Raw genomic sequence first — 13,132 nt, forward strand, 5'->3', positions numbered from 1 at the left:
GGAACCAGAAACTACGTCCCAGAATTTTTTGTTATTGCCTGAATTAATCGCCTCGACTAAATAGGACCATCGAACCATTGCAGAGCGATGCTGGAGTTTCTTAATGGCTGACCTGAGGTGGGTTTTCAGCTCGAAGTACTGGGAGGGGAGCTTGAGGGCCTTAGAGGATCTGTAGTTGTTATAGATCCTCCTCATGTCCTGCTTCAGGGCGATACAGTCCTTGTCTAATCTAGGGCCTGTGGCCGAGGTCAGTCTTTTCTGAAGTTGTTGGGGGGGCCGCCCGAGGCTAGCTGCTATGGAGTCTATTAAGTTCTCGAATCCTTGGATGAGGTCTCCAGGCTTTGATGAAGATAGCCAGTTGAGGGAGCCTTGCGGTGTCGTCTCTGGATTGATTGTTTTTTCGAAGTATTGTTTGGTTCTGTGATTCCATTGGATTCTGGGCAGAATCGCTGAGGGCTCCTCGGGGTCCGGGTTGGTCAAGGGTGTCGAGTCTGGATTGGGGGCAAGGCTGCAGCATAAGGGGAGATGATCGCTGGCTAGAAGCTCTCCCACTCGGAACTCAGCCACACGCGTTAGCAAGGAAGTTGGGATCAAGATGTAGTCTATTGTGCTGGATCCGCGTGGGGAGATGAACGTGAACTCACCCTCGCTGTCAGCCTCAGTGAGGCCGTTTAGCCAGATGAGGCCTCGGAGTAAGCAGAGTTGTGCCAGGTGGATCCCCGCGTCGTTGATTTGGTGGTCTTTGGACAGCCTCCCTGAAACATAAGGATGTAGGGGGGAGGTGTCGCTAAATGTGTCCATGATGCGGTTGAAGATGGCCTCTCCCTGACCTACCCTGGCGTTGAAGTCGCCTGCCAGCAGTAGTGGCATCCCAGGGAACTGGAGCTCGAGATTATCTAGGGCAGAGCTCAGGGATTCCCATTGGCTAGATCTGTGGGACTTAGAGGGTGCTGGGGGCATGTAGACATTGACTACTAGGAGCTCTTGATTCCTGGATTTGAGTTTTATGCCCTGAATTTTGCAGTTGCCGTCAATTGTGAGTATGGGATTTGAGGCTAGAAAGTCAGCTACAAATATTGCTAGTCCCCCGAATGGGCGGCCCTTTGCCGTGGGCCTTTGAGCTGGAAGAGAGTAGGCGACGTATCCAGCTAGAGATATGGGATGAACTGCCCACGTTTCTTGTAGCAGTATGATACTGGAACCTCGAAGGAAGTCACTGAACTCAGGGTCCTGCGTTTTGCTGTACCATCCCGCCACGTTCCAAGAGATCAGTCTTAGGTTGTTAGAGGGGGCAGTGGAGGGTAAATTGGCAGTGAGTCAGTTGGTAGGCAACAATGGGGCGCGCATCATTGGATCCAGTGGGGCGCACGTCATTGGATCCGGAGGCAAACCTTCGGCATAGGAATCCGCCCTGATTGAGTTAACTGCGTCCGGGATATCCAAGGGTTCGAACAGAACCGGCGGAGCCGTGGGGCTGTCGATGGGTTCCTCTGGGTTGTGAATATCCACAATCACTTTTGCTGGATTGAGTGAGGAGCAGTGCGTTTGCAGAGGTGTCAGCAGGTCTTTGCTCTGGCTGGACTCTAGAGTGTTAGGTAGTTGGGGGAGAGTTGGAAGTTGAACTGTGTAGCTGTGGCCCCTTCCATCACGTCCTGGCAGGTCCTCCGGTGGTCTCAGGGCTGCTCTGTTGAGCTGAGCACCAGAGGGCAGAGGGGAGGATGGCAGCATATGATCTGTCCTTGAGGGAGTGGGTGGGGGCAGCTCTGCCTGGGGACATTCCTTATGTGGGGGGGATCTGCCCTTGCTGTCTATTGCCCAAAGCATGGGCTGGTTGGCAGTCGGTGTATTTGAAACTTTAGTCCCCCGAGGGGATGAAGGTTCTTCAGGGGAACTCTTGGGTTGGGAAGATTCGACTAGGGACCTCAGTTCCTGCCCTAGAGCCTCAACCTTCCTGAGCACCTGGTTCTGGTTTTCCCGTGGCAGCACTTTAAACCCATCGATGGCCTCATTGGGCAGGGACTCATTGTCTATGTCAATGTCGAGCTGCAGTAGAAGATCTCCTAAGTCTGGGCAATTGGTGGAGCTGGGGCTGGGCCGTGCGTGAGATGGGATGAGCAATGACTCAGTCGGAGGACACATGTCGGTGGACTTGCGGGAAGGATGCTCCAGGGTTGGGATGGCTTTGGACTTCGTCAAAGGCAGTGACTCCCCCAATGTAACTTTCTTTGGAGAAAAGTCACATGGCCCCTGTTGACCCGATGTTTCGGCTGAGGGACTGGCTGGTGGTACTGGTGACGTCAGAACTGCTGGTGTAGCTTGGTCGTGAGTGATCGGGAGCTTGCTGGCAAACGTTTGTTTGAACGATAGATTTGGGGCCCTTATTCCAGGGAGAGTGTTACCCGAAGCGTCGGCTGTTGGCTTGGTTTCTGGAGGGACAGGAGGAGAAATGTTACACAGAACCTTACTGTTCCTCTTCCCTTTGCCTTTTCGGCTGGCCTGGACGCTGCTTGTGTGGAGACAGGGCGGGAATGGATCCATGCGGGGCTCAGGGTGAAAGGATTTTAGCTTGACTAGAGAGCTTTCAATGTTGTTGGTTGCTGCTTTTAGTTCAGATAATAAGGAAAGAGCTCCTATGCTCTTGCCAGGTGGAAAATCAGCTTGGGAGCTTGTATTCTGAAGGCCGTTGTCTCTTGGCTGCAAGCTGGGCAGCTGTCCAAGACTTGGCCTTGTAGATATGGAGGCAGATGATAAGGAGCGGTTCAGCACGTTCGCTGGAATCAGAGATTTAATTGGCATGTCGCTGAACACTCTGCGCAGGAATATATTGTAAAATTCAAGAAGATATTTTTTCTCATGGAGTAGTCGGGGAATTCTGAGGCTTTGGAACTTCAGCAGCACACATAGGCAGCGCGGCCGCCAGGAAGACCGCGGGAGACGTGTCGCCTCCAAGAGATCAATCCCATGGTTGTCCAAGGATAAGAGACTGCCCAGTGAGTTGAGTACGCGTTGCTTATTTGACCATCTGCCCTTGTTTAGAGGGGTGTCCCAGACCTCTAGCACAATTTGATTTCTCATTAGGCAGCGGCTTGTTCCCTTGGAGACCTCTGCATACGTCTGATTGTCAGGAGCGGTAGCTTTTGCTGTTCTATCTGAGCGATTAAGGTGGAATCCGGAGTTTAGTTCAAGACATGAGGATGTGGGCAGCATGGTCTTATTAATCAGGTCCAGCTGGGCTATGATAGAGTTAAGCTGCTGGCATATAAATGTGATAGTCTTTCCAGTGAGTACACAGTACTCGCCGAGCAGAGATAAAAAGTAGTTGCTAAAGACGCTCTCATTCAGTGAGAGCTGTTTGACTTGATAAGTCGGGGATGGAGACAGCTGGTCCTCTGCAAAGTCTCTGCTAGGGAACCCGGGAAAGCCAGGTTTGGCAGACTCACCCCCTGGATCAGCGGCGTCTGACCATGTCGGGCAATCTTCCAACCGCCTCTGTTTAGATGACTTGGCCGGCGAATTCTCTTGGCTGTGAGGATGTTTGTATCTTCTCCTCTTCCCCATATTTCCACGTGTGTGGCCCCCGAGGAGAAACAGAAACTAGAAAGTAGGGGGGCAGCTCCTGTTTGTTTTAATAATCAGCCAAATGTAGAGATTACGCCGGAGCTGTACATGGTGCGTCTGCTCGCGGCGCCATCTTGGGAAATCAGAATTGAGAATCTGCCCATGTGGGCAGGGAAAGACTGAATCCCTGCAGCACATGCTATTTTATTGTACACTCTACAAGGATATCCGCCTGTCACATCAGATGGTCTTTCTCCCCCTTCATTCCGGATGGGCAGACCTGAGGAAAATACAATACCTTCTAGGTGACCTTAGCAAGGAAGTCACTCTATCAACCGCCAGATACGTCCAGGCCATTATCCAGAGACGCCGCAACATGTTCCCCCAAAACGAGGGGCTCCAACTTTGATGTTCTGGTTCCTCCTCCCCCCAGTAATGAATCTTTCCCCGGTATTTTATTGTTTTATCGTTTTATTTATGCAGCATGCCAATAAAGGTTTCTGTACTGTACTGTAAAAACATTCTATGCATAACAGTTTTCAGCTTGTCAACATTGCAGTGTAAAACAAACCACTTGTTGCTTCTAGAAGCCTATTCATTTCGCATTGCCTATTTGCTGGGAATTGCAGCATATATTGCCCCATAAACTGTAGCTGTCTGGGGAACTGTAAGAAACAACAACAGAATTAGAAGTCTTGACTTTAAAAAGCAAAGTTATTGAATTTTGAAGGATATTTTTTCACTGAAATATGATTTCTCCAGTGTATGTTTATTTTTAAATGGTCTCTGGGTTGTTGGGTTTTTTTTGTTTGTTTGTTTTCTTTTTTGCACTACAATGGCAAATATGTAAAAAATCCCAGTCTCCATATTCTACACAATGTGCTATTCAAGAGGAATGCCACTGGTAGTTGTTCTTCTGGGTAACTAATTAACAGAAACACAGGAGCCATTAGCTTTGACATAAGGTAGTCGGATAGATGCTGACAGATTAGCAGACTTTAATCCCTAAAACTGGGGGGTGGGGTGGTAAGAGACTATACAATCAACATAGCAGGAGGAGGAACCATATATGTGAAACTAATCCTAAAAGGTTGCATCAGCCATTTTGAAACTCACTTTAAATGGTTATTCTCCTGGTCTTAACATCTGGCCAAGATTATGTTGAAGTGTTTTGGAAATCTTCGATTTTTGCTTCCCAGTTCTGCAATACTCAGCCTGATGAAGGGCCCTGCTGGAGTGGAAAGCTAGCCTGTGCCTGCTTTTGAGTTTTTAGTGATCTAATAAAGCTATTGCCCACCTTTCTAGTTGATAGAAAGTATCTGGGTTTAAATATAAAATGTGAACTCCAAATGCCACATCTGTTTTGGTCTCTTCAAGCATGGTGAATGAGCATGGGGACAAAACCAGTAACAAAATAAATGCTGAATCCAGATGAAGTAGAATATGTTGATGATTCGGAGTACATGGAGTCAATGGGTCTCTAGTAGGGTCTCTACAAGAAAGTCAAAAGTGTAGCCTCTGATACCTAAGAAACTAGGTATGATAAGATTTAAAAAAGCTTGGGTGGAATTCCCCATTAGGCACACATGATGTGGGGAGGACATCACCTTTGAAAATAGTGGCAATTGTCCTGTTTTAAACTCTTATCTCCTAAGTGAAACAGTTCAAAAGTCAAAAGTGGTTACCCCAACAGAATACTTTCCTTCTCAATATGTGCTCCCATTCCAGAAGCAAATCTCTTCTAACTTCCATCTTTCCCTGTTTTCTTCCCTTTCTTTTAGTTTAACTTTGTGGGCAAACTGCTGGGTCCAAGAGGAAATTCTTTGAAAAGGTTACAAGAAGAAACAGGTGCAAAAATGTCGATCCTTGGTAAAGGTTCAATGAGGGACAAAGCCAAGGTACAGTGCCCAAGTCTTGATTTTCAACCATGTGGATTGATATTTCAATGATATTTTCAGTTACATTATATGTAGAAAAAATTACTATATGCCATTCAATAAATGTTAAACTCTTAGGACAAGCTGCCCTTATTTTGTACAGGAAAAGTGTGACCCCTTGTATGTTATTGGGTTGCAACTCACATGATTCCACATCATTAACTATGTTGGCAAAGGGATGGTAAAATATGCAAATTTGGAATCCACATATTCACTGCCCTTGATGTAAAACTTTTACCTCTGGACAGATACGTATCATTTTACTTTGCTTGCATTCTGTTCTTGTCCAAACTGAATTTGGGAAGAAAATCTGGAATTGAGTTGAAGCATCTTGCAATTTGCATTGCATAGCAACTACCATGAACAAGAGGGTTTTTTAAAAAAATGTGTATCTTAATCTGGCGGTACATGACCGCATTGACAAAAACTTGACATTTTTTTCTTAATCACTGAACTTCAAAACTTTTAGTGCTTAAATTATAGAGTGTGCTTTTTAAAATCAACGATGTGAGTTGTTTGCTTAACATGATGAATACAAGAGGGAATTGGGCCCATCATAAGATAACAACCAATTTTCACTGAGGTCTTATGACAGGAGGAAATAACATCCCCTCCATCCTGAGAGCTCTGATTACCTGTCTGTCTCACTCGATGCCTTTAAAACTTGTCACTCCCAGACTGGGCTGGCATTACAAACATGTAATAAATCTCTTCTTCAACAGTTAAAGTGATAAGATTACACACAGTCAAGCTAAATGGTTGAGCTTGCCATTCTTTTTTCCTTTTCTACCCTCACATTGCTTTCTTAGTACATCACAAAATAATTTCAAGCACCTTGGAATAAAGTGAGGAAAAGGAGCAATTACAAACCTACAGACAAGTGAAATTTGATTACAAGTGGGATTATATATAGATATTCATTTTCCCTAGAGAAATGTTCATGTCTTCCAAAGTAGTAATCATTCAAAATAACATTTGTGCTTAATTTTTTTTCTAAGTACTTTGGCTACTGATTATATGTGCATACTTAACACACATCTAAACATTTTTCTTCTTCTTAAAATTAAGTAAATTACACAGGTATGGGCTATACTAATTGTGTATGCTCTATTCCTCTGTATATCTAGTTAGTCGTCAGTGGGGGTGTGCATTTTAGGGAGACCAAGAGGAGCAGCTCCTCTGTTTGGGACCATACTCTTCAAGCCATTGTGTCTGTTACCGCAGACCGGAACCCTCCTCTCATTCATAAGTGTCAAAATGTGATAGAAGGAATCTCAGATAATTTGAAGGAATGCCAGAATTCAGAGATGGGGTAAACAGAACTGACTGTTTCTACCATACCTGCTATCAGAGTTTATTTGTGATGTTGTATGATGATGTATGGCATGAATGGTTGCTTCCACTGATTTTTTAAAAAGATGTTTGTTTCCTCCCTCCCTCCCTTCCAGAGCACTGCACAATTTAAAATTATGGACATATATGAATTATTGGTCCTTCAGAGTGAGAATACACTGTAACATTTATCTGTAGGGGCAAGCACGATGGTGGAGACTATCTTTTCCTTTTACATGGACATACAGAGACAAATTTGTGCCAGGGGTTCTCCATACCACACTAGTGTCTGCAGGTTGAATGACTATTGTTTTACTAATAAGTACAATTTTGTGTGTGTGTGTGTGTGTGTGTGTGTGTGTGTGTGTGTGTGTGTGTGTGTGTGTGTGTGTGTGTCTTTCATTAAGGTAAGTATACCAATGGCACAAACGTCTTTGCATAAAAAACAAAACAATGAGGCATGAATTCCTTTTCTTTCAATAGCCCAAATATTGTTAGTTATTGAAAGAACAGAAAAGAGTCACAAGGAAGATCTTAAAATGGTTGAAAGGTCCCTTTGCCTTTGTTAGAATCCCCTTAGCTGCATCCTTGTCCATTTTCAGTTTCGTCAAGCTCTTTTTTCTTCTGCTTATAGTCACTCTTTTCTTCTCCCTTGAAGGCCTCACCTTCTGCTATGCTGGCCATTCCACCACTCCCTCTCTTATCTCTCCAGCTCTGAAGAGAGGTAGTAGGAGGAAAAGAACAGGCTTATGTTTTCAGACATGGATTTAAGGACCAGACACCTTCCCTCCTTTGACATAAAACAGTTTCTTTTTAGGAAGTCAGCTGGCAGTGCAGCCCTGGTTGTCTTTACTCAAAAATAAAGATGATTATGTTCAAAAGGGCTATTCCTAGCTAAGTGGGTATGGAATGGATTATAGCTTGAAAGGTTATAAGAGTCTCTGAAAAGGGACCTTTTCTTCTACCGGGTCTTTCATTCTCCTCCTCCCACCCTCCCTTCGTCTCCCTCCCCCCTCTTTCACACACACAATCTCTCTCACAAATACACTTTGTATGCAGGCAAAATACAGTTATAAAATGCAAAAAGCTAGTGTCCCTTCCCCAACAAAGAGAAGGCAGGAAGCATTCACAAGTCTTCTGACATTCACAATTGAGCACTGTCATTTTTTCCAGTTTAACAAGCAACATCACTTAGCATGAATGCACACAATTTTGAATTCGGAAGGCCTGGAAATGGGATGTCACTCACAGCTGTTAGCTGCGTGCATTGTGTAAACACACTGAAAGGCAGTAGCGGGCTCATTTCTTGCAAAACAATTAAGCAGAATGGTGACTGCATGTTTTGTGTTGTAGCTCAGACTCTACAAGGACGACAGACCTAGAATTCAGTCTTAACTAACCAATATAACTAAGAGCAAGCTGAGCTGACACTGAATCAGCTGAGTCCTTACCCCATCCTATCTCCCCGAAAAGTCTTGAGGTCTTTGTTTGGCAGGGTGACTGTGTCCCTGAGCTGACGGAGGTTTGTACCTAGTACATAACTCACCCTTCTTCTCTGGTTTTTAGGCTCTTCTGCTGGCAGATTTCAGTCCTCCAAGTCTGGACAGCAAAAGTGGGATTTCTAGCGTGATTTCTGCCAGTAGAAGTGGCACCTGTGGATTCCTAAGCCCAACAGCTAGCACATCTTTGAGTTAGAATTGCAATGCTATTTTTTTTAAAAAAAGGAACTTGTGAAAACATGTACCAGTGGTGAGACACACATCTAGCCCAAACCTAGTCAAACAGGTAATATGGCTGTCATGTTTTCCTTTCCATGATCATTCAGATTTTCCTCTTACTGTACCTGTTCTTATGTAGTGTCCCCTGTTCTTATATAGTGTCCCCTTTGTACATACATCAAATTCAAGGTGACTAGATGTCACTGGTTTGGAGCTGTTGCAGAAACACAGAGACACACAAACACACACACACACACACACACACACATTCTTCTTTAGGAGAAATGGGAAGGTAATACTTTTTTTGTTCCATATATATTACAAGGTGTCTAGATCATCACATTAACCATGACTTCTTGTGTTTGTGAAACCCATCAATTTCAAATGTAGAAGTAGCTTGTTACGTCTTGAATTGGTGTACAATGTTGACAGGGTGTCTCCCTAACAACCTTGACAATGTTTTATGTGGCATCCTCAATTATAGGGTCTGAGTTGACAGTTGTGTCCACGGGGGCAGCCACAATGGGAGATGACAGCAGCCATCATTAGCCACTCAGTTATATCCCATTGAATTCAATGTTTTACAAGGGGGTATTGTGTTAAATACAGGTGTGTAAGAGTACACATAATAAGTGCAGCTATGTAAAAAATACAGGCCAAAATAAACAGGTTTTTTAAAACATTCAGATATCGGCTTTCAGAAATTGACCAGCAGTTGAGGAGAGTATTTGTTACCAACTGCTTGCTAAACTTTTCTTTTGTGTTTGTTTTTAAATGGTGTCTTAAATGGGGCTTCTGATTTAATTTTGTTTTAACAATTGCTTTTGTTTTGCACTTTGTGTGTTTTTTAGTTAATATTACTGAGAGCTGCTTTGAATCCTCAATATCCAAAATAGAAATATAAAACAAATCAATAAGCAGATAGTTTTCCTACCAGTGTCCTAATAGATTTGTAGGCCAGAGATCTGCTGGATACTTGCACACATGCAAGAGGAACCACAGCTAATTAATTGGTTGCCAATTATGTGTTGATTGTGTGTCTGATAATTCACCTTATCATGCACCCAGCATGCTCTTGGCAGGCTCCTGGCACTTTGGGGATTGGTTACAATTTCCCGTGGCAGCTTCTGCAGTTCCTCTTCTAATGTAAATATCCCAAAAGATTTTGACATTGCTCATATGGATTATTATTGAAACGTTTTTGTGGCGGAATGCCCATGTCCCACCTGTCCGTCATGTGGAGCTCTAGAGCTGGAGCCTATGAGGGGACAGGAGGGGCGGAGTTAGAGAGGCAGTTGAGATACTGAGAGTGAAGGAGAGAGGAGGTTTGGAATGTTGATGGGAGAGATTGGAAAGTTGGTGTAGTTGGTTGAGGTGATAAAGAATAGTTCGAAGTATAATAAAATAAATAGACAGTCATCAGATCTTATTCCAGTGAGTGATGTGAAGTAATACAAATAAAAAAATTGTTTAATATCCGAGTTTAATGAGTGCAACATAATAAAACATCTATGAACCTACTTGTGTGATTCAACAACCAAATAATAAATAATCAGTTATATTTGACAACGCGTGTCTATGCAACATTATTGGTAAAGTATGGATAAAGATCCACTGGTGGCAGTTGGTAGAAGGAGAAATTAGCAAGTCATGTCCAAAGGTGGATCTGGGTTTGAGGGAAACAAACTAGGGACACTGGGGGTGCGCGACAGTGTTGCTCAATGAGAGGACAGCAAATAACACCATAGACAGGTATTTAAATGAATTGTATGTCTAAGTCCATAATGTCTATTTTTTGTTGGCATAGACTTTTACAGGGCTTCTTCGAAAGCTTGCATTAATAAGGATTGCAATAATACAATTCCCAAAACATGTGTTTGTCAGATAAAGCTTCTTTTGTATGGTATTGAAAGAAATTCCCTGCAGTGATTTAAAAATAAAATAGTAATCTTGAAGCTCTTTCAGAACTTCCCCTTTTGTGGTTTTAGAACAAAGCATTTGCTTGCAACCAGGCATCTAGAGTGCAGTTTGACAGAAACCTAATTCCTATATAATCTTTCTCTGTAGTGGCTTAAATTTTTTTGTCTGCAGGTGTTATTACTAGGCTTTCACCAGTGGTGTAAGTAAGAGGGTGCAAGTAAGCTACACGTAGTTGTAGGCCAATTGAAATTAATATCATTGCAGTTATTCACAACTCACTTGTCCCATTCTATCTCTGTGCGAAATTCAGCCCACTGGGCTCAATCCAGTCTTAATCCTCCCTATAGTAGATGAGGGATCAGAAGGATGATAGCCAAATTCCTTGCTTTCATTAATTTAGGTTGCCCTGACATAACAAGACACTCCTGTGAAGAATTTTAAGTGCTCCAGGCAGGGGTTGTGTGCTTCCTGGGTTGAAGGTGTTCTGCAAGAGCAGCATGCCTTGCCCTACAGCTCCATCATCCACCAGCTAAGCTGAGTTAGGTGTAGAGCTCTGTGAGATTTCTCACCTCCAAACTGGCACCAGGAGAAAGATCTTTCCTCTCCAGGCTTCTGTAGCTTGCACAAAATGTCTCTAGTGCACATTTCCTTTGAGAACCAAAGCCCACATTTGTGAGAAATGCAGGACATCCAATGGGTGGGGAAAGGTACAACCCATCCACTCACTGTTCCAGATCATTAAACAAGGTAGTATTTATCCAAGAAAACTATGCAATTTTCCAAAACAAACAAGTATAGTTTCGTGCCAGTTTTACCAGCGTGAGAAATTTACTGCCATCTTTGATGGCAGCAATGCTGCAAAAACTTGTCCTTACGTGTGCAGATGAGACAAGTGGAGATTTACATCCCTAGAGTAGACCATTTGAGATCAATGAGATTTAAGTTATTACTGACCAGGGATGTTAAATCCACATTTGTTTCTTCTCATGTTCAAGGATTTGATAATCTTGAGCATCTGTGTGAACTGGATTTGGCTGAAAACAACAAACCTTCTGTGCTTGCTCTGTGCTGCACAAAGGGAAGTTTTGCCCATAAACGTTTTGCATATATTATAAAATCCTCCATGGGGGAGGAAAGGGTTCATTCATTCTCATGTCAGCAGTGAGAAATCATGTGGGGACAAGCAATTACTTGACAAGCTGTCTTGACATGTTGAGACAATCTGCTTCACAAAGAAAACAAAATTCCTGATACCCCTTGGATCTCCCGAATAAATCTCGTTCATTATGTTGGATCTCTTCCCATTAGAACTAATGTTGGACTGTAGCCAATTGTTTTTACTGTCACAAGAGACATGATATTTTCCCCCCTGCTTCTGACATTTTATCATCATTGCATGTGCCACCCAAGCACCTTAAGTAGGCACTTCACAAAAATCCTTATGAAGCACGGTAAGCAAAATTACAATTATCAGCCCACATGTTATCTAAGCCAAAGCAAATCAGATTTGAATGCGACAAACACATTACGTGGAAGTAGTTAGCTGGAATGCCTCTCCTCATCTATTTTATATCTATTTCTTTGAAGGTTTCCTGTGGGAAATCAATCCAAGGACAAAGAGCACTGTAAATATAGAGTGCTTTCCTTCAAATTCATTCATTGCTGTTAAAGCACGCAGTTACACCCTGCGACTGGGTGAATAAATCAAGAATTGAATGGGAACACTATCTGCTCGTGCCAAAGCAAAAGGTTCAAAAGCATAGCTCTTTTTTGGCTCGTGCCCCAGCAGGAGCTGCTTCAGATATTGCCAGTCACAGGACTGGTTCTGGAAGAAGGTGAAGCTGTTGTCCTTGATGCCGTTTATTAGGAGGTAACACTGCTGCCCAGCTGTGTCTTTCTATAGTCAGGCTATCAAGAACGAAGACAGCCTAGGAGGAGGCAGCAGTACTAGGAGATTCTTAATCTTAGGGTGTGATGAGATGGTGAAGTTATCCTGGGCTGGATCAGGCTCAACAGGGTCACTTGGAAGTAGGGTCTGAGATTTGGAACAATTGTTGCAGCCATCTGCAAGGATTGGGTGGGTTTGGTACAGGATGCCACACTGCACAGCAAAGCCACTGCGCCCACCCCCCCGCTCCCAATTTAGCCTGTTCCTCTCCTTGGGCCTCCCTGCCACTGCTCCCCAAAGTCCCATCTGGCCTTTCACTCTGCAGGATGAAGGGAAAGCTGGATTCTCTTCCCCCCCCCCCATTTATTGGCACATGACATCCAGTATCATCATGTGGGCTTCCCCCCTACTCTTTGTCTATTCTTCTGCGGGAAGGGGGGGAAGATGGATTTTATTTTACTTTTTTGAAATTGATTGGTATGTGACACATCACTGCCTTGCCTCTGAGGCGATAAAACAGTAGATTCTTTAAAAAAAAAAAAACAGAAAGGAAGGAAGGAAAAAAGGTCCGACTCTGCCTCCTGTTCTGTTTTCCCTTCAGTACAGAGCAGGGAAAACCTACTTTTATTTCTATTTGTAAGTGACGTATATCATTGCATTGGCTTGCCAACAAAGTCAAACAGCATTAAATTATACAGCAGGGTGGGTGGGTGGGGAGCTGGGCCTCGGACTCCTCTTCAGCCACTCCCTTAGGAGCAGGAGAAAACTGAATTTCCCAC

At 43.7% G+C, this 13,132-nt stretch overlaps 1 protein-coding gene across 21 annotated transcripts in view; it reads left to right on the forward strand.

The window, feature by feature from the left end:
* Window positions 1-13,132, forward strand: part of KHDRBS2 (KH RNA binding domain containing, signal transduction associated 2) — a 520,773-nt gene that overhangs the window by 188,976 nt on the left and 318,665 nt on the right. For 20 of the 21 annotated variants that reach the window (XR_012087305.2, XR_012087311.2, XR_012087310.2 and 17 more), the window contains exon 3: window positions 5,340-5,456. The exons of the other annotated variant lie outside the window; for it this stretch is intronic. Coding sequence is in view for 2 of the 20 variants with exons in the window: in XM_073000222.2 (XP_072856323.2) it covers window positions 5,340-5,456 (117 nt within the window). In the remaining 18 variants the exon portion in view is untranslated. The remainder of the gene's footprint in view (window positions 1-5,339; window positions 5,457-13,132) is intronic. 21 annotated transcript variants of the gene reach the window in all.

This window comes from Pogona vitticeps, chromosome 1, assembly GCF_051106095.1.
Source record: "Pogona vitticeps strain Pit_001003342236 chromosome 1, PviZW2.1, whole genome shotgun sequence".
NCBI lineage: Eukaryota > Metazoa > Chordata > Lepidosauria > Squamata > Agamidae > Pogona > Pogona vitticeps.